The 27808-nt window shown below is 34.3% G+C and overlaps 1 protein-coding gene and 2 pseudogenes across 1 annotated transcript; all 3 read right to left on the bottom strand.

The window, feature by feature from the left end:
- Nucleotides 1-4919: 4919 nt before the first annotated feature.
- On the bottom strand, nucleotides 4920-9194 carry LOC116105159 (annotated as a pseudogene).
- Nucleotides 9195-11500: 2306 nt separating this feature from the next.
- LOC116105150 lies at nucleotides 11501-22373 on the bottom strand (annotated as a pseudogene).
- Nucleotides 22374-23099: 726 nt separating this feature from the next.
- Nucleotides 23100-26802, bottom strand: LOC116105142 (U2 small nuclear ribonucleoprotein B'' 2-like; the record flags this gene model as incomplete). Its single annotated transcript, XM_031391561.1, has 5 exons — nucleotides 23100-23503; nucleotides 23890-23972; nucleotides 24617-24710; nucleotides 25975-26149; nucleotides 26759-26802. Coding segments are annotated over 5 exons (669 nt in total), but the record flags the coding sequence as incomplete, so codon positions are not given.
- Between the last annotated feature and the right edge of the window lie 1006 nt (nucleotides 26803-27808).

The following is a 27808-nucleotide window of genomic DNA, read 5'->3' as shown; positions in this document are numbered from 1 at the left end:
AGGAGGGGAGAGGGTTGAGTTTGTGCAGCGTTCAAATGAATATGAAGAAGACGAAAAGAAGTTGGTCACGTAATGAAGAAGATATAAATTTATTTGGTGAATTATTAAAATATCAAAAATTGGATTTAGGAGGGTTCTGGGAAGCTAAGTGAATGTTTGACCGTTGAAAATTGGGGGGCTGTTTATGTGTTTAAAGAGTTGAGTTTGGGTCAAAGCTCGTGGGTTTGACTGGGTGGCGGCTGACCTCTCAATCTCAAACTTAGATATCTTTTTATTGGTACACGTAATACTTTCTATGAGATTATATTAGGTGAAAAACAATTTCATTCCTATAGTTTGCTCAAAGTACCTTTTACTCCAGTAGAAGTTTTTAGAAAAGTTCTAGTATCAGTAACGTTCTTGGTCCTTAATTCCTTATCATTAACAAACCTCACTGCCTCAGGGATGAAATTGTTACTTAAACCAAACCTAAGGGACCCACGATTATTAAGAAATCATACTAGTTTATAAGTTATTTAGATAAACCTCAGGGACGACATGGCAAGGCCGGCTCAAGGGGTAGGCAGGTGAGGCACCTGCCTAGGGTCCCCAAAAATAGAGCCGAAAAGGGTCAAATTTTTTATAAATTTTTTATAAATATATTAAAAAAAATAGTGTATAATTTCTTATCTAGGTCAATCCAATGGACTCCCAAAAAAAACTAAGACCTAAATTTATTATAAACTTTTTACATATATTCTCACCCGAAGTTTGACGAAATAACAAGTTTGTACCCTAATTTTATATATTCTAATTTACACTCTTAAATTAACACATTGAATTTCTTTTAATAATGAAAGACTAAAATGGGCATTTACATGTCTCAAATTACTCACCCCCAATTCAATCCCAAAATTCAACATTCACATAAATCATCTTCACCCCTCTTCCACCACCGGCCGTTTGGAGCTGATTCCTATCAATTTTCTCACCAAAATTGACCGGAACCATTACTTTATCATTTTCCAAGTGTTTTCCCAGCCTTGATAGCCCTTGATTTGGCTAATTTTTTATGAATCTCGCAACCTAGCTCCACCGCGTGCGACAGCCATTTCTGGCCTTTTTCGGCATGTACTGCCATCGTTGGCCTTCCCCAACAGCACCATTTTCCTTCATTCAACCTTCTCACCAAAACCCCTATCATACCTCATCCATTTACTCTGCCATAACCGGCAACCGATACCTTTTGGGCCGCAACTTCTCAAGTCTTTTCTGGTCAATCCTGGCATTGTTAATCACCCATTTCACCACCTATCACTTCTCCAACATCTATTCTCCAAAACCCCCTACCAACCTAATCCCGTTAGCCCGCCAGTCGTCGTCCACCTCTCCTAGTGATTTTGCATCTCAAAAGGCAGGAGAAATAATTTTGAAATAATTTTTTTAATATATGCTTATATTATTAGAAGGCCTCTAAAGTAACTTTTGCCTAGGGTCACAAATGTTCTTGAGACGGCCCTGCGACATGGTTCTTATCCTTTTGCTGCGCTGAGATTATGGACGGCTATTTTTTATTTTTTATTTTTAATAAAAACAGATGATTAGGTTAATTTTTTATTTTAGGAATTTGGTTGAAATACTGTTAAAATTTTATTTAATGTGTTTGATTTCTTGTTGATTGGTTATAAATTATTTATCCATCCTCATTATTATCATCTAAAAAATTTTTGTGATTGATGATAATATTATCTATGCTAGCACTATATTTTAATTAATTTTTTATGATACTTTAAGGGGTGTGTGTGTTTTTTTCTTAAAGTTATTTTATGTGTTCTGAAAATATTAAAAAAAAATAATTTGCTTAAAAAGAAAACGCGTTCAAAACGTTTACCAGAAAATAATATTTCGAAAATGTAAAAATGAAAACATTTTTTATATATGTAATCTAAAAATGATATTTTAAAAATTATAAATATATAATTTGAGAACAAGATTGATGAAGAAATATAGTCAAAATAAATGTTAATTTGATCTAAATAATGAGACAAAATATAATATAACGTAAATAGAATGAATAGAAAGTGATTAGATAAAGAAATAGATGTTAGATTTAGGCTTTGTGGAAATGATAAATGGTGGAGACGGAAAGTGGTAAAGACTAAAGAATCTAGAAGGTGGAGGAGACTATAACAAGTCATAACGTGTAATTAGGGGCTGTTTCTTATAGTCCACGCCATCCCACCCATTTCTTTTGGAAATTTAAAGTTTTGTTTTTAAGATGGGGACCCATGATTCTGATATTTACCCATTCATATAAATTAGTATTATTTTACTCAATAATCACCTTATATTAATATCAAACGTATAGTATATATATAAAATCAATTTTTTAATGTTTCTTTAGCACAACATTTATACATCATGTTTATCACTTAAAATTTCATAAATTTTGAACTCATTATAGAGTTAAATTCCTGAGATTTTAGGTGTTAAAATAAACAATATAAAGATAATTTGATTATACATATTTATTAATTATAATTTGTAAATTTTAACACTTCATTAATGATCTATAATGATAAGAATATTTTCTTTTATTTCAAACATTTTAGATTTTTATTATTACATCATATCCAGTAGGATTAATGTCATTACATTACAAAAATTGCCCTCCCTAAAAAAAATTGGAAAAGGCTATCAAAATCTAAGATAAATGTTGTTGATTTGTTGTATTGGTTTGGTTTATAGTGGCTACATGCCAAATATTTCGTAAATGATAAGTAGAAATAGAAGGTTCCAAAAATGCTATATAGCTGTAACGCCACCTGTCTTCCTAATTAAATAGATAATGTTTATTTTTAGTACTCACGTGGGATCTTAACATGAAAATGAAACGCTGTTATACGATTTTTAAAAATTATACCTTTACATAAAAGAATCTCTTATGGCCCGTTATGGGTGCGTCTGGATCGAGGCATATAGGATAAAAGGATAATCTTTACTTATTTTACAAAATTTTTGTAAATGATAAAATATTATAACTATTTTTTATTACAAATAATATTTACTATTAATAATATATTTTTTATTATAAATAATATTTACTATTGACAATATAGGGGTAATCCAATACCCCTACCCTTGCAATTAAAAGATTATCGGGGAATATGATTTTTATATCTGTTTTATCTTTTGTTAAATATCATTTCGGACACAATTATCCTCAAATGTCTACTAAATAACAATTATTCAGTCCCTTTACATTTAACAAATTAGCTAAAATACCCCAACCATAAAAAAATTTAAAAGTTAACAAAATATCCCCATCTATCCAAGATCATCCCTGACTGTTACTCACCACTGTTGACCGTTGACATTAGTTGTCGTAATGGTGCACAACCAGCGGGATTTGGCCAGTTGTGCATCGGTAAGGCCTTATCTATGGTTGAAAACACTAAATCTAGTCGTTTCACGGCCACATCTTTGATTGTGAAATAGCCATGAATTTGTTGACACACAACCGGCCATATACGGCCAGTCGTGTGCCATTCCGTCTACTGTTGGCGACGGCCAACAGTGGTGGTTGGCAGGGGCGGATCCAACCCATTTTTGGCCCACCCTCAACTTTTTTTTTTTAAAAATATTAATATATATAATTTTTGGATTTTGGTCCACACTAACAAAAATATTAATATGTAATTATTTTTTATTTTGGTCCACACTAAAAAAAATTTCTGGATCCACCATTAGTGGTTGGTTACTGGCAGTGGCTTGGGATAGATGGGAGTGATTTTGCTATAAATAAAAGTTTTCTATAGCTGGGATGTTTTAGCAAAATAAATTTACATGATGGAATTACATAAAGTAAGTTTCATTATACAAATTTGACGTTTATAACTCTTTATGAGTTGCAGGAGTTTGTGTATTAATTGAAGATGCAGTAAGAAAAGTGGTTAATAGAAAGAATCCTAAACCAGAAATGAATTTGGGTTTGGTCAAAGTAAAGACAATTGGAGTTGAATGGTTGAAGCCAATGATTGATGGGTTTGTATAAGATGAAACATATGCATTATCAGAAAAGGTCTTACTGGTGCTTACATATTCTTTCTTTAGTTGCTTCACATTTATATTTTTATTTTAGAGTTAAAGTAACGTAACAACAAAATCCCTTTAAAATTTCTAAAATAACAAAATTTTCTTAATAGTTAGTTAACTATTAGTAACCCATTAGAATTTATACTATTATGAATTAATAAATTTTTATCAAATTCTCTTCGTACTATTTTATTTTAACATCCAAAACTTAACGATAGAATTTCTATTATTATAGAAACCTCAAAGAGATTTTTGTTACCCCAGAAACCTTTTATTATTTGGGTATTATGTTATCAACTCTTTATTTTATAATAAAACATCACAAATTTCAACTTCACACTTGCTGAATACGGCTTTCAAATTCTAGCAGCCCAGCTGAGATTGTACCAACTTGGTCACAAAAAGCAACAAACAAAAAGGTGTCTCCCATTTATTTAACTAATCTAAGCAGCCTCAACCAGTTTAGTTAAATAATCCAACTAGCCACTTTTCCAAGACAATTTAAGGTTTTCAACAGATAAAGAGTACACTCAAATTGAAAATTTGAGGGTCTGAAGTAAGAAGAAAATAGTGCAACATTTTTCAAGTTTTATTTTTTATTTTTAATCTCTTGCTGAGTCTGTCTAAATTTGTTCCGTACATCACAACACTTTAAACATACTCTTCGACCTCTTAAAAAACACGAGAAAAGAAGAAACATCAAAACTCATACTAATCATTTTCAACCATTTGATTTCATTAGCACAGAATAATAATTCTTGTGCAATCATTTAAATCGGAATTATATGTTTTCGACTCTGCTAAGCATCAGGTAATAAAAGGATTACCGATTATCTATAGTCCATTCTGGGGCCAACAGTGCGAGGATTCCTTCAGTCTTAAGAGCAAACAAGGACTTCATACATGGAGTTTAAATATGATGATTAGATAATTAAGAAGCTTATCAGTAAGTGAAGATAGAAAAAAATCCGCAGATGCCAGAACAGCTAAGAATTATGATCTCTTAACAAGTGAAAGTTCTAATATAAACGATTACCAAGATATTCTTGAGCTGTGCTGAGAAGGCAATAAGGAAGCACCTAGAATGCTTTGTCTCTCCACTGAAACACACAACCATGGGCTTCCATGTAACCCAGGAATGATCTAGGAAGTAACGGTTTAAAGGATGCATGGAGCTTCACTTTATTCAACCCTCGACACGACAGCAGAGCAGCAGTCAGACCATTTGGTGTCAAGCCCATCAAATGCAATATAGTCATGTTCTGCAGGCGGTTGATGTTAGCCAGTGTTACGAGCCCAGTATCCGTTACTGAACAATACGACAAGTTTATCTGCAATAAAAGAAATGAATCACTATGGTCAGTTCTTTTGTCCGTTTTAATTATTGAATACATAAGATAAAGGGAATCGCAAACCTGTTTTAAGTTTTGGGAATATAGAGCAAGTGGAAGCATTGCATTATCATTAATGTTCAAGCACTTCTTGATGTCAAGCACTGTAAGTTGCCTGCATCCCATGGCAATGGATAATAGACCCACTGATGAGACATGAGTGCATCCCCGAATTTCAAGAACTCTTAAACTTGAACATTTAGACAATGACGTTAAAGAGGCATCTGTAATTCTGTCATTATAAGCTATATTGACCTCCTCAAGTGAAGAACAACCATGGGAAATGGCTGCTACACCCACATCGGTTATTCCTGTGGACCTATATAAAATAACAGCTATGAGATCATTTCCGAAAAGAAATACTATGCGGCATATGCAGTTATGGAGGAAATGCAGAAGAAAAGTGCCAAAACATTGCAATATGTAATATTAGCTAACTGTGCAGGAAAGAGTATAAAGGATACTAACCTGTACAAATCTAGCTCCTTGAGCATTGAACAACCTTTACCCACATGTGTGAGTCCATTATCAGTTATATTCGAGCAAATTCCTAGTTTTAAGTTCAAAAGTTTAGAACATCTTGAGATGGACTTCAAACCTGCAGAAATATTGTCAAAATTATTCACAGAATATCTAATTACAGCAGAGGAAAGGTAAAGACGAAGGTAAAACCTTCATCATCGACTTCATTATCTGTGACATCCAATTCCTCCAAATATCGGCAATGCTGTCCAATCAAAACAAAGGCTTCCTTTGAAACCGAGCTACAACACTCCATCCTCAGAGAAGTGAGTGAGGTGCAAGAATTTGTAATGCTATCAATAGAGACATATGTTATCTTACAGCAGCAGGTTATGTCTAACTTCTTCAATTCTTTATGTGATTGCACAACAAAAGAGAGCTGCTCATCAGTTAATCCTGAGCATGCTCTTAAACTCAATTCTGTGAGTGAAGCACACCAATTTCCGATGGCTGTTATCCCGGAACAAGTGACAGAACAACCATCAAACTTAACCGACTGCAATGCCGGGAAATTTTGCAGACATTTTGACAGATCAGCAGTGAACTGTATTATCATTAAAGATGCAAAAAATGAGATACAAATCACCTTGTAGTTAATAGGGAAGTGACTATAGAAGTCTCATACTTACTGCAAAGCTGTACGCTAAAGTAAGCTGCTGTAGGGAAACAGCACCGTTTGTCAGACAAGAAAAACCAACATGACTTATGTTTTGACAGTTAGACATATTCAGAACCTGTAAATTTTGAGAATTGAAAATTTTTTAGAACAAAAAGTGTCAATAGAATTTTAACTTGAAACAAGACCTAACTAATGATTCAATTTTTTGCTGTATGGACCATAATCAACAAAAATGAAAAGAAAGTATACCTTTAGGGGCTTGCAACTCTGTTCAAGTGTAGCAAGACCATCATCATCAATACCGTAGCATCCCTCAAGAATCAAATCTTCAAGATATTGTAGTTGCATGACTGACCGGAGACATTGCTCTGTGATCTACAATACAAAAGAAACTAAACTTTCAAGTTTCCATTTGATCAGGTGCCTACTAACAGGAAAGAGTAAAAAGAAGGTTAAATAATTAGTTGCTCAGCACACACTAAAATAACTTCAAAACATTGTTTTGTGAAGATAACAAATTAATCCAACACATTTATTATCAACTCCTCAATAGTCTTTAATCCCTATAACAACTATAAGAAATTCTCTTTCTAGCTTATCCTATAGTTGGACTTTATTCTTCGCTTCCGTATTGAAATGTGGTTGGCATTTGTTCCAATATGTAGATATCTTTCATAATCAAGGAACTTTTTGAATAACGATTTGTCAAGTCTATATCATTTCTTTTCCACAAAAAGCAAGTATATGATAATGACCTGACAACCAAAAATTGATGACTAAATTCAGAAAAAAAGATAAAATCCTCTAATCGAATAGCATAATGAATGACATTAATGCTTGAAACTTCTAAAGAAATTACCCAGCAAAATCTACATTTCCAGGACCTGCAATGATAACAAAGAAATTAATGCCATAATCAGCCCATATTGGATAAAAAGAATTAGATTAAGAAGTAAAATCTGTAAACAACAACAGAAGTCCACATTACATAAAAACAGTACAGAGCAAATTAAGTGAACCAGAAATCCAAAACTTGAATTCTACTTTTGACATTCCTGAATCTCAATCCCTGTTGAAACTTGATGCCACTCAGTTTAGTTAGTCTAAAAGAAAATGAATCGTCGTGATAACAGATTGCAGAATATATTCAATCAATCGGCTAATTCAGAACATAAATGTCCTCACGGAAAAACGAGTTAATTAATGCAAATAGAGTGATTAAGCAATCAATGAAACACCAAACACTTCAGCAAAATATTCCTAATCAGCTCATTAGCTAGACATTACTGTGAATCAAAAAGCAATTAACACTAGACCAAAGGATCAAAACAAGTACACTTTTCTCCTTTCTTTTCTCCAACTTTCTCAGGCACCAAACAGAAAAACAAAAACCAAAAAAAAATACATAAAAGACTAATTTAGTTACCGGCAAGTAAGAGAGATCCAAAGTCCTAATCTCTTTACACTTCAAAGCAACCAACCCACCCCCAAATCAAATACGCAAGCAACCATTTCAAACAAAGTAACCTCAGCTTTCTACAACCAATGGCTATGCGTGCAATCCCATATCTGTTATCAATTTACACCTCGCTAACCACAAGCTCTCCAAATTCTTAGCCTCCGCAATCGTACAGCTGCTACAATCTCCCATCTCGACATATTTGACAAGTCTATCTCAACCAAATTACACAATTTACACACAAACTAGACAACCCCACTTCACAAACAACCTTGACCTCGAAAGGTTCACGCCCAAACTGGACTTCCATGTGGATGTGGATGCAACAATATTCAATGCTTATCATCACTGTGCACAGAGCGAGAGATCAGTAGTTGTGCAATGAAAGGGTAACGAAATAGGTTCTTTTCCAAGAGTTGTGTGCAGAAAGGCTTGAGGGTTCGCCGGTGACGCGACTCAATAAGTAAACGTTTTGCAAGTGAGAGAGAATGACTTTTTCAAAGGTGACTGTTAAGATGTCAGAATGGTGAAAATGATCTCTTCACGTGAGAATATCAAAAGGGTTATTGGTGTAAGTTTGTGGTTGAGCCATTTTGGTGGGTTTTTTCATGGAGATTAGGATCGGAATCATGAAATGAGTTTGAGTTATTAAATGAAGATATAGGACGAACTTGGTTTGATAATGAGATTTGAAGATTCTGATAAATTGATGTAGCCGTTAACAGAAACAGTGGTGAGTTGGGGGAGTTGGTTGCTTGTTGAATCATGAAGGAGAAGAAGAAGGCTATGTCAATTACTACTAGACTTTGAGTTTATTGACCTCTTTTGGAATCAATAAATTCCCATAACAAACCCTCGTTATATACAAATAATAATATAATAAATTTCCTTAAAGTAATTGAATATTAAATAAGTGGCATAATTTATCGGTAGATGATATGGATTTAATTAAGGAATGTGTGATAGACAATTAATTAAAGATTTTGAATTATTATAGGAAAGGAAGAGAAGGGTATTTTAGGAAAAAGGACATAAAAGAGAAAATACTAATAAAGAGGGAAGAAGACAGAAAAGGAACGAAGTCACTTTGGGAAGCAATCATTTGAGGAAGGACAAATTCAGGTGACATGGTACGGCTATTAATATAATCTAAACCACTCTTCTTCTTACTTAACCACGCGCTCAATTGGCGTCGTAAGTCACGAACCAATCAAAGTTTCTAATTCGTGATTGGCTCAAACAAGCTTACTTTTATTTGTTCATTTATGAAATGCTTTCAACGAAACCTATCATTCATAAATGTAAATATGCACTTGTCCTTTTTATCTTTTGTTTTCAAAAATCAAAATTCCATTCTCCTCCATTTTTTACTAAAAAAATATACACTATACTGACATTCTCCAACAATAATATTACATTTACTAAGAGGTAATACACATTTTGTTCATATTTGATATCAGATTTGTATAAAACTCTTGTAAATGTAGTATTGAACGAAATCTTTTCTTTTCTTTATTCATTTCGTAAAATCAAATAAATTTCTAGAATAACTTCTTAACATCTACACTTGATAGTAGACAAGGTTTTACCAAAAATTCATTATAACTACCATTGCTTATTATTAAACATAATACTTATCTATATGACAAAAGATGATTTGTTGATTTTAATTTAAAATAAAACTTTTATCCCATCATCTTTTACCACATCATGTTATCTCTATGATATTACTATTATTAAAAATAATTTATTTAATTTCCTCTTATGAGATGCTTGCTATTAAACATTCTATTGTTTAAAAAAGTATTAAAACATCCCTCTTATTTGGTGTTTGATGTTTTCAAGGTTTTTTTTTTTTTTTTTTTACTTTTAGGATCGCTTGTAATTACAGGATGTTTAATACTATCCAACGAAATAAATGAGTTAATACTATGCGAATAAACTCTAAAATAAAAACTTTGAAAATTGGAGCCCAAATATCATAAATAGTACCAAACACACCGTCTAAAAATAATGTTTTAAGAACATGAAGTGATATGGTTCATTGTTCCTGGAAAATTCAGAAGTTACTGCAAAATGTATAGAATTACTGAATTAGGGTAAACTTCCACCAAAACTTACAAAAAGGACAATAGATAAAGAGTAATGCACAGACACTGAATTTAAACCGAACTTTTGTATCGAAGGATATGACAACCAGTCAGAGTGATCACGCTATAGAGTTTTGTGAATGAATGGCCGTCCAACATTTAGACGCCCACCCATATTTAATGTACTCTCGTTTATATTATATGGACGGGTATTCATTTACCTGTCCAAAATTTTTAAAAGAAATAATGACGCTGTCCTATCTATATGGACGAGTGTATATTTACTATGGACGGACCCGTCTAAAAGATTTTAAAAGATTTTATTTTTTTAAAACAAAAGTAGTGGAGGGCATCCCTCTTAGATGGATGGCCGTCCATTAGATAGGAAATATTGACTGGCCAACTAAATGTTGATGTGGCTTGTGGGATATGAAGCTTATCCATTAGTTTGTGAAGAAGGGTCTGACTGTTACTATTGATGTTGTCAGATTTGTGAAGAAGAAGAGATTCTTCTTTCCTTCTCATGTCTTCTCATTTCAAGAAACAAGCCAGCTCCTCGCCTCTTTTCTTTCACACCATCTCAATTGTTTCCTTCTTCTAACTCCAATTTCTATTACTTTCATCATCTCTGTTCGTGGATCTGGTTTCGAGTGGTGGTGGTGGTTATAGCGGTGATTATTGCATCGAAATAATATTCTGCCATGGAAAAAAAGTGAAGAACCAGTGCCATGAAAATATAAGTAAAGAACAGGTGCTATTAATAGGGAAATGGACAGACGTCTCTAAGAGAATGCCGTCCATTATTTTTTTTTTTAATTTAAACAATGGACGAGCATCCATCTAAACAAGGATCCAACCATTCAGTAGGGACATCCGTCCAATTATGGACAGTCATCCATGATTTTTGTTTTCAAATTTTTTTACATTAAATTATGGATGGACGTCTATATAGGTGGACAACCATCCATATAATATGGACGAGTCCATTTAAAAGACAAATGAACGTCTAGTACAATAGACATGTCATATTAATGCAAGACTGTTCATTCGCAAAATATTTGTTAACGTGATACATGGACTCGTCTGATTCAATGGACGATCGTTCGCTAAAAATTCGATGCAAAATGTCGATGTCCGTAGCATTTTTCAGATATAATCCCCCCAAAGCCATTTAAATCATCAAAATTGATTGGAATGTATATAATACAACTATAGAATTGCATTTGTAGAATGAACAATATTCTAATATTGTCAGCAGCAGCTGGTTGTTACTCCTGTAAAATCGAAAATCAAATGTATTGGAAAACCAACATCTACATAACTACAAGTTTAAAAATCAAAACAATTACATATCCTTGCTGAAACTAGGGAAGAAATAAAAGCAACAGTACAGAAAATAAAACTCATCTTTCTTGGCAAAAGTGATAGCCAGGGATTCTGGGGGTGATTTTGAAACCCTGAAGGGCCTGCATGGCCATGGAAGACTGAACATCATCTTCAAACTCTACACAAGTCGATACCTGGCTTCGCTTCAATCATTCGTACTTCTCTGAATCCGGGTATTGCTGGAGAGCATTTTCAAGCATAGAGCCAGTGGTTTCGTGGGGCAAATTCTGTATGAAGAGTATATTGTTTGGTGCAACAGCTTCTTGTGAACCTGCATTTCTGAAGGACGCCTGCAAGTACACAAAATCTATCATAACAAACGTGTTTAAGGAGCAAACTAGCATGCACACCTCTCCTTTCAAATCTGGATATTACAGTCAAGGTTGATGTATTACTAGGTAGAAGTTGCAGGTGAATCTATGGTCTATCATTCCGTGCATGTCATTAGAGCTTATTGGTACACTCAATGATGATCTTACAACTATCTTCTATAAACTCATTCCAGGCTCAGGCAAATGATACTCATGTGAGGTGATGTTTAATCTTCAATAGAATTTTGAAAGTTACAGTATTCCACACCCATCTCAGATCACAAGCACAACAGAGCTACACAGACGTACACCGGATATGACAGTAGCATTAAAGTATAAAAATAATAGACTTACAGCTGGGCCACCATACTTTCAACACCTGCACCATTAGCCATACCAGATTGCTGTGCTTCTTCATGCGTCTCTTTCGTTCAGCTGCAGATGCAAGTTAATATCAAGAAAGTTGCAACTAATACAAGCTTTAAAACTGAAGATAAAAATTACCAGATGTTTATCATTTACTACAAGCTAGCGAGAGAACAAAGATATGTTTTGCCAGAAGAAAGATATCAGTACACCACTTCTTTTTTTGAGGTACTTTTCAAAATATAATTGTATTTGTAAATATTGCAGCTCAAACACATTTTTGAGCGCAGAGGTCCATGAATCATGATAAAAAATTTCTGCATGAAAAGAATAATTGAATTGCCTATAAGATAATGATGTCCTAACAAAAGAAACCCAGTGAAGCCTCTTTCAATGCATATTGCCATATAATCAATTAGCCACTATGGCCGACCAAGATTGTAACTTAACTAAATTCAAAATCTCAAAAGGAGCATCCAATTATATCTCTTTGTTCTTACAACCATAACCCAATTCCAAGTCAATCTGTCCATATATCAGTTCAGTTTGAACGCTAACCTTAAATACAGAGTAAACCACCATATTACTCGCCCACTCAGAAAGGAGTATTATCAAACATCAAAAATAAAAAACATTTTATATATCATGATAATGCCAGCAATATAGAAAACAGAATATCAGGTTATACATACCCTTTTCTTCTTGCTTCTTCTTTTCTCTCTTGGAACAAACGCTTCATCTGCTTTAGCAACACAGTCTGACTTTGTTTTTGCATATTGTATTCTCTGCACCACAATTATGCATTGTCAATTCAACTATCAGTCGAGAAAACTTTGCATATAAAATTCATCATAAGAACACCGCCACTACTGCAAGATGCGTTTGCAGATAAAGGCATCAAGCTTAAAGTACAATCCTGTGTACTAGTAGATATTCTAGAGTTCATTTGAAGAAATAACTGAATCCCATTCATTTAAGTTCAAGAATTTATAGAGTACAGGTGATGCAGAAAAACACAGTCAAAAGTTCCAAAACATAGAACACCACTAGATGTATGAATCTGGCGTTATCTGATAAATAATCAAAATTTTAATTTTTTATGAATGAAGCATTGAAGGGTGCCCTTATAGATGAATGCATAGGTGATAGTGTTTTAAAGCTTATCTACAGATGATTCTACTCGTCAAGTTGTTATTAGCTAGGTGCAAAATGCATCAGGAATGTTCATAAAAACATCAGTGGTCAAGTGTTTTCAGGTTGCAAGATCCAATCTTCTAAGAATTCCATTACTCATGTGATAGCTCAAGTACTAATTAGAGAGGATTGTAATCTCACTGCGAATTACTCTAGTTAACTTATTTTGTGAAGATCAGTTCTATTAATAATAACATCAGCTCTAGTAGAAGTACTTGCAGGAGTTGGAAGAAGGTTTTTGCATGAATGGTAGCCATAACCATAATACAAATAATAATTTCCTAGAAAATTTCTCCTAAATCATTTTTTTTCGTTTTAAGATCTAGCAGAAGAAGAATCACAAGATTGCAAATGTTTACATCCATTGTTTTTATGTAAATTACCATCCTAAAGTGCATGATAATTCCATATTGTTGGCCACTTCAAATTACTGACTTTTATTTACAAACAAATAACCACCCAACTGAATTAAGTGATTTCCTGCAGACATTTCCCCAAATTTTACCAAAATTATTTACCGCATAAATGTTTGCACCAAGAGAGTAGAAAGCCTCCTTGAGAATCCAATGCAATTTTAACAGCAGTAAGCACAATATTCAAAATGGAAAGAGAAGAGATCAAATTAAGACTACGTTAGTATCACTTACCACATCCATTCTCAGCCTTAACAAATAATAAAAAATCTACACATTCATTTTACACGACCAAGAAAGAAGACAAGCGAGTTGGACGTAATTTCAATATGTTAAATAATCTAACAAGCACATTGAAAAAACCATATGTGAACACCTCAATAAATATAGAGTGCATAACCAATATAATACTAAAAACGCACCATAGGCTTATCATAAAAGGGAAAATTTTGCATTTGCCGCACTGCATTACTTGCCGCTGTCACTTCGCTAAACACAACCACGCTTGTCCTCGAAGCTTCGGCGTCTTCAAAGCGACAACATCAAAATCCTCCCATATTGAGAATAAACAATACAGGGACCCTTCAATTCTATCAATCACAACAACAAGAATATCTCATTAAAACATATTACCTTGAACATTAACATAAACCCTAATTAGTACTCCCATATTTTTATCCAACTTCTTGCAATTCACCAACAATTCTGTACTAAAATTCAACTTTACGTCACTATAAAATGTGAAAATCAGACAAACGAATTTCTCAAACACGCATTCAAAAAAAATAATAAAAAAAAAATTGAACGCAAACTTAAACCCAAAATTAAAACCCACATACTCTTCCATTTTTTCCCCCAACTTCTTCCACTTCACCAACTAGTCAGCAATAAAATTCAATACTTAAGTCACTATAAACTGATAAAATCACACAAATAGAATTTCTCAAACAATGCATCAAAAAAAAAATAAATAAAATAACTTTAAATTAAAGCCCTAAAACGCATAAAATCTAAGTTAAGGTTATTACACCGAATTGGTAAGTTGAGTTTTTAAAAAGCAAAAGAGATTCAAAACATGAGGTTTAAGATTGTATAGTCTCTTGTAGTTCTGGGTTTTTTTTTTTTTTTTTTTTTTAAATGACCAAAAAGGAAAAGAAAAAAAAAGGAAGAACAAGAGAGGAGAAATTACCTTCTTTTTTTATCTTTTCGTTGAGGTTTTTAATGTAAACAGTTTGATTAGGAGGAATGTCTCCAGTAATCATGGTCATTCGTTCGAGCTTAAAACTCCCCACAGAACCAGACGGAGAGAATGAGAAAGTTTTGTGTGGAAAGAGGAAGGAGAGAAATGGAGACAGTCTGATTCGGACCAGGACCGAGCCCTAGCCTTCCGTTTCCCAGATTTTGTTGGGCTTTCATTACCGAGTCTGGCCCATATTCTCGAACACTTTAAGATTGAATATTGCTTAACTCTTAGACCATGAGGGGTTAGGCCGAGTAACTCAGGGCCGTTCGTTTATTAATCCATTTCCCATTTTTCGTTTTTAAAAGCTTTGTAAAATGTATATAATAACCATTCGTTTTGATATAATTTTAGTAAGGTAATGTAATCTAGTCCTTAAATACAATAAACAAAGAACAATGCAGTGTATTAGTAAAGAGTTTATTATTAAGTGTAAAAGGAGAAGGAAAAATGAGAGAGAGAGAGAGAGAGAGAGAGAGAGAGAGAGAGAGAGAGAGAGAGTGCTTGAATTTTATTAAGTGCTTTTATGCATTTATCTCAACTATAAAAAGCTCTTATTCATAGTCTCAAGAGAAGATTATTAAAATAGTTCATTCAATCCTGATTGAAGACAAAGAGCCACCAAGCAATCCAGGTAAGATCCATCTTTACAAGAAGTTTTATCTTTGTTATGTGTGATTTTTCTTTCAAGCTCGAAGAATTGCGAGATTATAGTTCGACCTAGAACTAGCCCGACTCTATCGATTGTCCGACCTAGAACAAGCTAATCTCTACCAATCCTTATAATTGTTCAACTAATTCACAGATAACTTCAGATCCCGGATATCTCCGAAAGGATCAAATCGACATCAATCTTTGCGCAATCATATTGATCAATCGCGAGAATATTGGAATTGCATTCCAAAGTTATTTGTAATCCCTTTATTTTAGCTATTTCCTTTGTATAAAATCTGTATATAAACCACCTCCAATGATGAGAAAGGGTTAGTAAATCATTCTAGGACTATTATTGTAAGCTCTCATAGCAAATACAAAAACAATGGACATAGGCTCAAGAATTTAACTAGCCGAACTACTTTAAAAACTTCTTTGTCATTTTCTTTACTGTATTTATTATTTATTCACTACTGGTTACCCATAATCATGCACACATCAGTTCCGATCCTGTCAAAGTCGATTAGATTACTCTAGTTTGGCATTAGAAAGAGGGTCTCTGCCAAAATCTCATAATTTTTAGCAAGTAATCCTAGTGACCTGATCACTCCAGGCCCACAATGGTGCATACAAGATCAAAAACCACCATCGAAAACCACGACAACTTGGAAACCACCCACCAGGAGTTGTAACAAGAAGCTGCTAGGTGTCGACCACCAGTGTCGCCAACTCAACAAGCTACAAATAACCAGGGAGCAGGGATGTGAAATCCTGAGAATGGCCAACTGGTGGAAATGATTAGAATAATGGTTACACAGGCGGTGCAACGAAACGTGGTTAAGCTAAGAAATCAGGAACCAATCGCATAGAACCTTGACCAGCCACACTTTACCAATATCACCCTAACAGGTTAGAATTCAGCTGGTAACCAGTCTGGTTCATCGACACTGAGGGTTGCCGACACCCTCGACGTCATAAAGTACCCTCCGCTCATGAGCATGAGTCCTGCGGGCAAACTAACCCCGGAAGGCGACTAGGAAAATAGCCAAGAGAGAAAATGAACATAATGGTCGCCTATGAGATGCTCAGCGTGCCTGTCGGTATCCCTAGCGTCAGCGTGCTGGTTTTAACCCACGCCTTAGGCAGGTTCAGATCTCGTAAGCTCGCAAGGCGAGTCATGTGTGCCAATCTAGCAATGATTGACGTTCCAGTTATAACCAACGTCGTGAGCAACGCACTGACGAGCCTGATAGCACTTACTATCCCAACCATCATGACTCAACCTCGCGCATCAATGCACATAATGGAGGGGGCTCACAAGCAACAAATTTGCGAACTCACATGCTCGAGGTAAGGCTGAACAAAGCCAATCAAGGCAATCCTCACAATAAAGACTTGGATCGGATGCAAAAAATGTTCGATGATCTAAGAGCTCGTCAAAACAATGCAGCGGAAGAAATGGTGAGCTCTCCCTTCACAGAAGAAGTTCGCCAGGCCCTACTCCCCTAAGGATTCAGGGTACCTGAAAGTAGGTTTGGTGGGAGAGGAGATCCCAAAGACCACCTCGACACTTTCAATGACCTGATGGAGCTGCACTAGGTTTGTGATTTGGCAAAGTGCCGCTGCTTCGTGGTCACATTGGTAAGGGATGCCAAGAGGTGGTACAAAAGACTCAAGGCGAACTCCATTAGTTCTTGGCAACAATTCTCCTCGTTGTACTTGCAACAATTCTCAGCGAGGAGATAGTTCACAATGCCACTCAACTACTTGAGCAACATTCGTCAGGAGAGAGATGAAACATTGACCTCGTATTTAACAAGGTTCCAGAATGAGCAGGCAAATGTTGCAGATCCATTTGAAGAGTCAATCCGAACTTTACTAATTGCAGGCATCATGCCGCAAACGGAGTTGTGGAAAGAGCTCCAAAGTGAGATTGTAAACCCCACCAATACGTCTAAGGGTGAAATAGTCTTTTTCTTTTTATTTGTTAAGTTAACTACCATGCACATGACTTAGGGGTAAAGTGGTAAAAGAATGATGAAATTTTGTTGGCTTGACAAGAGGATTAAGGAGTAATTAAAAGACATTTGTTAAGGGCAAAAAGGGAAATAATATTATAGGACATTAAATGCAAAAGACAAATGTCAAATGAATAATTCTTTTGCAAAAAAGAAAAAAAAAAGATATTAGGTGGTATGAGTCGGCCAACATATGTCTTCTACCACTTTTCTTTATCTTCTTCAAGTTTTCTACAATCTTCCATAATTTTCTTCACTACTCCATTAAAATTTCAAGTCTCTTAGTTGCAATCTCTCAAATAATAGACTTACAGCTGGGCCACCATTACTTTCAACACCTGCACCATTAGCCATACCAGATTGCGGTGCTTCTTCAGTGCGTCTCTTTCGTTCAGCTGCAGATGCAAGTTAAATCAAGAAAGTTGCAAATATAAAGCTGTTAAAACTGAGATAAAAATTACCAGATGTTTATCATTTTACTACAAGCTAGCGAGAGAACAAAGATATGTTTTGCCAGATAAAGATATCAGTACACACACTTCTTTTTTTGAGGTACTTTTCAAAAATATAATTTGTATTTTGTAAAATATGCAGCTCAAACACATTTTGGAGCAAGCAGAGGTCCATGAATCATGATAAAAATTTCTGCATGAAAAGGAATATGAATTGCCTAAAGATAATGATGTCCTAACAAAGAAACCCAGTGAAGCCTCTTTCAATGCATATTGCCATATAATCAATTAGGCACTATGCCGACCAAGCATTGTAACTTAACTAAATATCAGAAATCTCAAAAGGAGCATCCAATTATATCTCTTTGTTCTTACAACCATAACCCAATTCCAAGTCAATCTGTCCATATATCAGTTCAGTTTGACGCTAAACCTTAAATACAGAGTTAAACCACCATATTTACTCAGCCACTCAAGAGGGAAGTATTATCAAACATCAATAATAAACATTTATATATCAGTGATAAATCCAGCAATATAGAAAACAGAATATCAGGTTATACATACCCTTTTTCTCTTGCTTCTTCTTTTTTTTCTCTCTGGACAAACTTCCATCTGCTTTAGCAACACAGTCTGACTTTGTTTTTGCATATTGTATTCTCTGCACCACAATTAGTGCACTGTCAAATTCAACTTCAAGTCGAGAAAACTTTTGCATATAAAATTCATCATAAGAACACCGCCACTACTGCAAAGATGCGTTTGCAGATAAGGCATCAAGCTTTAAAGTACAATCCGTGTGTACTAGTAGATATTCTAGATTCATTGAAGAATAACTGAAATTCCCATTCATTTAAGTTCAAGAATTATAGAGTACATGATGCAGAAAAACACAGTCAAAAAGTTCCAAAACAAGAACACCACTAGTGTATGAATTCTGGCGTTATCTGATAAAATATCAAATTTTAATTTTTTATGAATGAAGCATTGAAGGGCTGCCCTTATAGATGAATGCATAGGTGATAGTGTTTAAAGCTTATCTACAGATGATTCACTCGTCAGTTGTTATTAGCTAGGTGCAAATGCATCAGGAATGTTCATAAAACATCAGTGGTCAAGTGTTTTCAGTTGCAAGATCCCAATCTCTAAGAATTCCATCTACTCATGTGATAGCTCAAGTACTTAATTCAGAGAGGGATTGTAATCTCACTGCGAATTACTCTAGTTAACTTATTTTGTGAAGATCATTCTATTAATAATAACATCAGCTCTTAGTAGAAGTACTTGCAGGAGTTGGAAGAAGGTTTTGCATGAATGGTAGCCATAACCATAAATCAAATAATTAATTTCCTAGAAAATTTCTCCTAATTCATTTTTTTCTTTTTAAGATCTAGCAGAAAGAATCACAAGATTGCAAATGTTTACATCCATTGTTTTTATGTAAATATACCATCCTAAATGGCATGATTTCCATATTGTTGGCCATTCAAATTAACATGACTTTTATTTACAAACAAATACCCACCCAACTGAATTAAGTGATTTCCTGCAGACATTTCCCCAATTTTACCAAAATTTTTACCGCATAAATGTTTGCACAATGAGATAGGAAAGCCCTTGAGAATCCAATGCAATTTTAACAGCAGTAAGCACAATGATCAAATGGAAAGAGAAGAGATAACAATTAAACTACGTTAGTATCCTTACCACATCCATTCTCAGCCTTAACAAATATAAAAAATCTACACATTCATTTTACACGACCAAGAAAGAAGACAAGCGAGTTGGACGTAATTTCAATATGTTAAATATCTAACAAGCACATGAAAAACCATATGTGAACCCCTCAATAAATATAGAGTGCATAACCAAATATAATTACTAAAAAACGCACCATAGGCTTATCATAAAGGGAAAATTTTGCATTTGCCGCACTGCATTACTTGCCGCTGTCACTTCGCTAAACACAACCCCGCTTGTCCTCGAACTTCGGCGTCTTCAAAGCGACACATCCAAATCCTCCCATATTGAGAGAATAACAATACAGGGACCTCTTCAATTCTATCAATCACAACAAGAATATCTACTTAATAACATATTACCTTGAACATTAAACATAAACCCTAAATTATGTACTCCTATTTTTATCCAACTTCTTGCAATTCCCCAACAATTCTGTACTAAAATTCAACATTTACGTCACTATAAAAATGTGAAAATCAGACAAACAGAATTTCTCAAACAACGCATTCAAAAAAAAAAATAATAAAAAAAAATTGAACGCAAACTTAAACCCAAAATTAAATACCCCATACATCTTCCTTTTTTCCCCCCAACTTCTTCCACTTCACCCAACTAGTCAGCAATAAAATTCAATACTTAAGTCACTATAAAACTGATAAATCACACAAATAGAATTTCTCAAACAATGCATTCAAAAAAAATAAAAAATAAATAAATTAAAACCCTAAAAGCATAATCTAAGTTAAGGTTATTACACCGAATTGGTAGTTAGTTTTTAAAAAGCAAAAGAGATTCGAAACATGAGGTTTAAGATTGTATAGTCTCTTGTAGTTCTGGGTTTTTTTTTTTTTTTTTTTTTAAATACCAAAAAGGAAAAGAAAAAAAAGGAGAACAAGAGAGAGAAATTACCTTCTTTTTTGATCTTTTCGTTGAGGTTTTTAATGTAAACAGTTTGATTAGGAGGAATGTCTCCAGTAACATGGTCATTCGTTCGAGCTTAAAATCCCCACAGAACCAGACCGAGAGAATGGAGAAGTTTTGTGTGGAAAGAGGAAGGAGAAGAAATGGAGACAGTCTGATTCGGACCAGGACCGAGCCCTAGCCTACCGTTTCCCAATTTGTTGGGCTTTCATTACCGAGTCTGGCCCTATTCTCGAACACTTAAGATTGAATATTGCTTAACTCTTAGAGACTTAGACCATGGGGGTTAGGCCGAGTAACTCAGGGCCGTTCGTTTATAAATCCATTTCCATTTTTCGTTTTTAAAGCTTTGTAAAATGTATATAATAACCATTCGTTTTGATATAATTTTAGTAAGGTAATGTAATCTAGTCCTTAATACAATAAACAAGAAACATGCAGTGTATAGTAAGAGTTTATTTTTAAGTGTAAAAGGAGAAGAAAAATAGAGAGAGAGAGAGAGAGAGAGAGAGAGAAGAGGAGATCTTTTACCACATCATGTTATACGTATGATATTACTATTATTAAAAATAATTTATTTAATTTCCTCTTATGAGATGCTTGCTATTAAACTCATCTATTGTTTAAAAAGTATTAAAAACATCCCTCTTATTTGGTGTTTGATGTTTTCAAGGTTTTTTTTTTTTTTTTTTATTACTTTTAGGATCGCTTGTAATTACAAGGATGTTTAATACTATCCAACGAAATAAATGAGTTTAATACTATGCGAAATAAACTCTAAAATAAAACACTTTGAAAATTGGAGCCCAAATATCATAAATAGTAAGCCAAACACACCGTCTAAAAATAATGTTTTAAGAACATGAAGTGATATGGTTCATTGTTCCTGGAAAATTCAGAAGTTGACTGCAAAATGTATAGAATTACTGAATTAGGGGTAAACTTCCACCAAACTTACAAAAAGGACAATAGATAAAGAGTAATGCTACAGACACTGAAATTTACACCGAACTTTTGTATCGAAGGATATGACAACCAGTCAGACGTGATCACGCTAGAGTTTTTGTGAATGAATGGCCGTCCAACATTTATGGACGCCCACCCATATTTAATGTACTCTCGTTTATATTATATGGACGGGTATTCATTTACCGTCCAAAAATTTTTAAAAGAAAAATAATGGACGCTCGTCTATCTTATATGGACGAGTGTATATTTACTATGGACGGACCCGTCTAAAAGATTTTAAAAGATTTTATTTTTTTTAAAACAAAAGTAGTGGAGGGGCATCCCTCTTAGATGGATGGCCGTCCATTAGATAGGAAAATATTGACTGGCCAACTTAAAATGTTGATGTGGCTTGTGGGATATGAAGCTTATCCATTAGTTGTGAAGAAGGGTCTGATGTTACTATTGATGTTGTCAGATTTGTGAAGAAGAAGAAGATTGCTTCTTTCCTTCTCATGTCTTCTCATTTCAAGAAACAAAGCCAGCTCCTCGCCTCTTTCTTTCATCACCATCTCAATTGTTTCCTTCTTCTAAACTCCAATTTCTATTTACTTTCATCATCTCTGTTCGTGGATCTGGTTTTCCGATGGTGGTGGTGGTTATAGCGGTGATTATTGCATCAGAAATAATATTCTGCCATGGAAAAAAAAGTGAAGAACCAGGTGCCATGAAAATAAAGTAAAGAAACAGGTGCTATTAAATAGGGAAATGGACAGACGTCTATCTAAGAGAATGCCCGTCCATTATTTTTTTTTTTAATTTAAACAATGGACGAGCATCCATCTAACAAGGATGCCAATCCATTCAGTAGGGACACCCGTCCATAATATATGGACAGTCATCCATGATTTTTGTTTTCAAATTTTTTTACATTAAATTATGGATGGACGTCTATTATAGGTGGACAACCATCCATATAATATGGACGAAAGTCCATTTAAAAGGAATGACCGTCTAGTAACAATAGACAATTGTCCATATTTAATGAACGACTGTTCATTCGCAAAATATTTGTTAACGTGATACATGGCTCGTCTGATTCAATGGACGCATCGTTCGACGTAAAAATTCGATGCAAAATGTCGATGTCCGTAGCATTTTTCTAGATATAAATACCCCCAAAGCCATTTAAATCATCAAATTGATTGGAATGATATAATACAACTATAGAATTGCATTTGTAGAATGAACAATATTCTAATATTTGTCAAGGCAGCAGCTGGTTTGTTACCTCCATGTAAAATCGAAAATCAAATGTATTGGAAAACCAACATCTACATAACTACAATGTTTAAAAACTCTAAAACAATTACATATCCTTGCTGAAACTAGGGAAGAAATAAAAGCAACAGTACAGAAAATAAACTCATCATTTCTTGGCAAAAGTGATAGCCATGGGATTCTGGGGGGTGATTTTGAAACCCTGAAGGGCCTGCATGGCCATGGAAGACTGAACATCATCTTCAAACTCTACAAAAGCGATACCTGGCTTCGCTTCAATCATTCGGACTTCTCTGAATCCTGGGTATTGCTGGAAGAGCATTTCAAGCATAGAGCCAGTGGTTTCGTGGGGCAAATTCTGTATGAAGAGTATATTGTTTGGTGCAACAGCTTCTTGTGAACCTGCATTTCTGAAGGACGCCTGCAAGTACACAAAATCTATCATAAGCAAACTGTTTAAGGAGCAAACTCAAGCATGCACACCTTCTCCTTTCAAAATCTGGATATTACAGTCACGGTTGATGTATTACTAGGTAGAAGTTGCAGGTGAAATCTATGGTCTATCATTCCTGTGCATGTCATCTAGAGCTTATTGGTACACTCAATGATGATCTTACAACTATCTTCTATAAACTCATTCCAGGCTCAGGCAAATGATACTCATGTGAGGTGATGTTTTAATCTTCAATAGAATTTTGAAAGTTACAGTATTCCACCACCCATCTCAGATCACAAGCACACAGAAGCATACACAGACGTACACCGGATATGAACAGTAGCATGAAAGTATAAAAATAATAGACTTACAGCTGGGCCACCATTACTTTCAACACCTGCACCATTAGCCATACCAGATTGCTGTGCTTCTTCAGTGCGTCTCTTTCGTTCAGCTGCAGATGCAAGTTAAATCAAGAAAGTTGCAAATAATACAAGCTGTCAAAACTGAAGATAAAAAATTACCAGATGTTTATCATTTTACTACAAGCTAGCGAGAGAACAAAGATATGTTTTGCCAGAATAAAGATATCAGTACAACACTTCTTTTTTTGAGGTACTTTTCAAAAATATAATTGTATTTTGTAAAATATGCAGCTCAAACACATTTTTGGAGCAAGCAGAGGTCCATGAATCATGATAAAAAATTTCTGCATGAAAAGGAATAATTGAATTGCCTTATAAGATAATGATGTCCTAACAAAAGAAAACCCAGTGAAGCCTCTTTCAATGCATATTGCCATATAATCAATTAGGCACTATGGCCGACCAAGCATTGTAACTTAACTAAATATCAGAAATCTCAAAAGGAGCATCCAATTATATCTCTTTGTTCTTACAACCATAACCCAATTTCAAGTCAATCCGTCCATATATCAGTTCAGTTTGAACGCTAAACCTTAAATACAGAGTTAAACCACCATATTTACTCAGCCACTCAAGAAAGGGAAGTATTATCAAACATCAAATAATAAAAACATTTTATATATCAGTGATAAATGCCAGCAATATAGAAAACAGAATATCAGGTTATACATACCCTTTTCTTCTTGCTTCTTCTTTTTCTCTCTTGGAACAAAGCTTCCATCTGCTTTAGCAACACAGTCTGACTTTGTTTTTGCATATTGTATTCTCTGCACCACAATTAGTGCACTGTCAAATTCAACTATCAAGTCGAGAAAACTTTTGCATATAAAATTCATCATAAGAAACACCGCCACTACTGCAAAGATGCGTTTGCAAATAAAGGCATCAAGCTTTAAAGTACAATCCTGTGTACTAGTAGATATTCTAGATTCATTTGAAGAAATAACTGAAATTCCCATTCATTTAAGTTCAAGAATTTATAGAGTACAGGTGATGCAGAAAAACAGAGTCAAAAAGTTCCAAAACATAGAACACCACTAGATGTATGAATCTGGCGTTATCTGATAAAATATCAAAATTTTAATTTTTTTATGAATGAAGCATTGAAGGGCTGCCCTTATAGATGAATGCATAGGTGATAGTGTTTAAAGCTTATCTACAGATGATTCTACTCGTCAAGTTGTTATTAGCTAGGTGCAAATGCATCAGGAATGTTCATAAAAACATCAGTGGTCAAGTGTTTTCAGGTTGCAAGATCCCAATCTTCTAAGGAATTCCATCTACTCATGTGATAGCTCAAGTATTTAATTCAGAGAGGATTGTAATCTCACTGCGAATTACTCTAGTTAACTTATTTTGTGAAGATCAGTTCTATTAATAATAACATCAGCTCTTAGTAGAAGTACTTGCAGGAGTTGGAAGAAGGTTTTGCATGAATGGTAGCCATAACCATAAATCAAATAATTAATTTCCTAGAAAATTTCTCCTAAATCATTTTTTTTCTTTTTAAGATCTAGCAGAAGAAGAATCACAAGATTCCAAATGTTTACATCCATTGTTTTTATGTAAATATACCATCCTAAAGTGCATGATAATTCCATATTGTTGGCCATTCAAATTAACATGACTTTTATTTACAAACAAATAACCACCCAACTGAATTAAGTGATTTCCTGCAGACATTTCCCCAAATTTTACCAAAATTATTTACCGCATAAATGTTTGCACAATGAGAGTAGGAAAGCTCCTTGAGAATCCAATGCAATTTTAACAGCAGTAAGCACAATGATTCAAAATGGAAAGAGAAGAGATCAAATTAAGACTACTTTAGTATCACTTACCACATCCACTCTCAGCCTTAACAAATAATAAAAAATCTACACTTTCATTTTACACGACCAAGAAAGAAGACAAGCGAGTTGGACGTAATTTCAATATGTTAAATAATCTAACAAGCACATTGAAAAACCATATGTGAACACCTCAATAAATATAGAGTGCATAACCAAATATAATTACTAAAAAACGCACCATAGGCTTATCATAAAAGGGAAAATTTTGCATTTGCCGCACTGCATTACTTGCCGCTGTCACTTCGCTAAACACAACCCACGCTTGTCCTCGAAGCTTTGGCGTCTTCAAAGCGACAACATCCAAAATCCTCCCATATTGAGAGAATAAACAATACAGGGACCTCTTCAATTCTATCAAATCACAAAACAAGAATATCTCATTAATAACATATTACCTTGAACATTAAACATAAACCCTAAATTATGTACTCCCATATTTTTATCCAACTTCTTGCAATTCACCAACAATTCTGTACTAAAATTCAACATTTACGTCACTATAAAAATGTGAAAATCAGACAAACAGAATTTCTCAAACAACGCATTCAAAAAAAAAATAATAAAAAAAAAATTGAACGCAAAACTTAAACCCAAAATTAAATACCCACATACATCTTCCATTTTTTCCCCCAACTTCTTCCACTTCACCAACTAGTCAGCAATAAAAATTCAATACTTAAGTCACTATAAAACTGATAAAATCACACAAATAGAATTTCTCAAACAATGCATTCAAAAAAAATAATAAATAAAAATAAATTAAATTAAACCCTAAAAGCATAAAATCTAAGTTAAGGTTATTACACCCAATTGTATAGTGAGTTTTTAAAAAGCAAAAGAGATTCGAAACATGAGGTTTAAGATTGATAGTCTCTTGTAGTTCTGGGTTTTTTTTTTTTTTTTTTTTTAAATGACCAAAAGGAAAAGAAAAAAAAAGGAAGAACAAGAGAGGAGAAATTACTTCTTTTTTGATCTTTTCGTTGAGGTTTTTAATGTAAACAGTTGATTAGGAGGAAGTCTCCAGTAATCATGGTCATTCGTTCGAGCTTAAAATCCCCACAGAACCGAGACGAGAGAATGGAGAAAGTTTTGTGTGGAAAGAGGAAGGAGAGAAATGGAGACAGTTGATTCGGACCAGGAACGAGCCCTAGCCTACCGTTTCCAGATTTGTTGGGCTTTCATTACCGAGTCTGGCCCATATTCTCGAACACTTAAGATTGAATATTGCTTAACTCTTAGAGACTTAGACCATGGGGGTTAGGCCGAGTAACTCAGGGCCGTTCGTTATAAATCCATTCCCATTTTTCGTTTTTAAAAGCTTTGTAAAATGTATATAATAACCATTCGTTTTGATATATTTTTGAAGGTAATGTAATCTGTCCTTAAATACAATAAACAAAGAACAATGCAGTGTATTAGTAAAGAGTTTATTATTAAGTGTAAAAGGAGAAGGAAAAAGAAGAGAGAGAGAGAGGAGAGAGAGAGAGAGAGAGAGAGAGAGAGAGAGAGTGCTTGAATTTTATTAAGTGCTTTTATGCATTTATCTCAACTATAAAAGCTCTTATTCATAGTCTCAAGAGAAAGTATTAAAATAGTTCATTCAATCTGATTGAAGACAAAGAGCCACCAAGCAATCCAGGTAAGATCCATCTTTACAAGAAGTTTTATCTTTGTTAGTGTTGATTTTTCTTTCAAGCTCGAAGAATTGCGAGATTTAGTCGACCTAGAACTAGCCCGACTCTACGATTGTCCGACCTAGAAAAAGCTAATCTCTACCAATCTAAATTGTCAACTAATTCACAGATAACTTCAGATCCCGGATATCTCCGAAAGGATCAAATCGACATCAATCTTTGCGCAATCATATTGATCAATCGCGGAGAATATGGAATTGCATTCCAAAGTTATTTGTAATCCCTTTATTTTAGCTATTTCCTTTGTATAAAATCTGTATATAAACCACCTCAATGATGAGAAAGGGTTAAAATCATTCTAGGACTATATTGTAAGCT

Source organism: Pistacia vera, unplaced genomic scaffold (genome assembly GCF_008641045.1).
Source record: "Pistacia vera cultivar Batoury unplaced genomic scaffold, PisVer_v2 Contig116, whole genome shotgun sequence".
Taxonomy (NCBI): Eukaryota; Viridiplantae; Streptophyta; class Magnoliopsida; order Sapindales; family Anacardiaceae; genus Pistacia; species Pistacia vera.
This window is presented reverse-complemented; position numbering and strand designations above follow the sequence as displayed.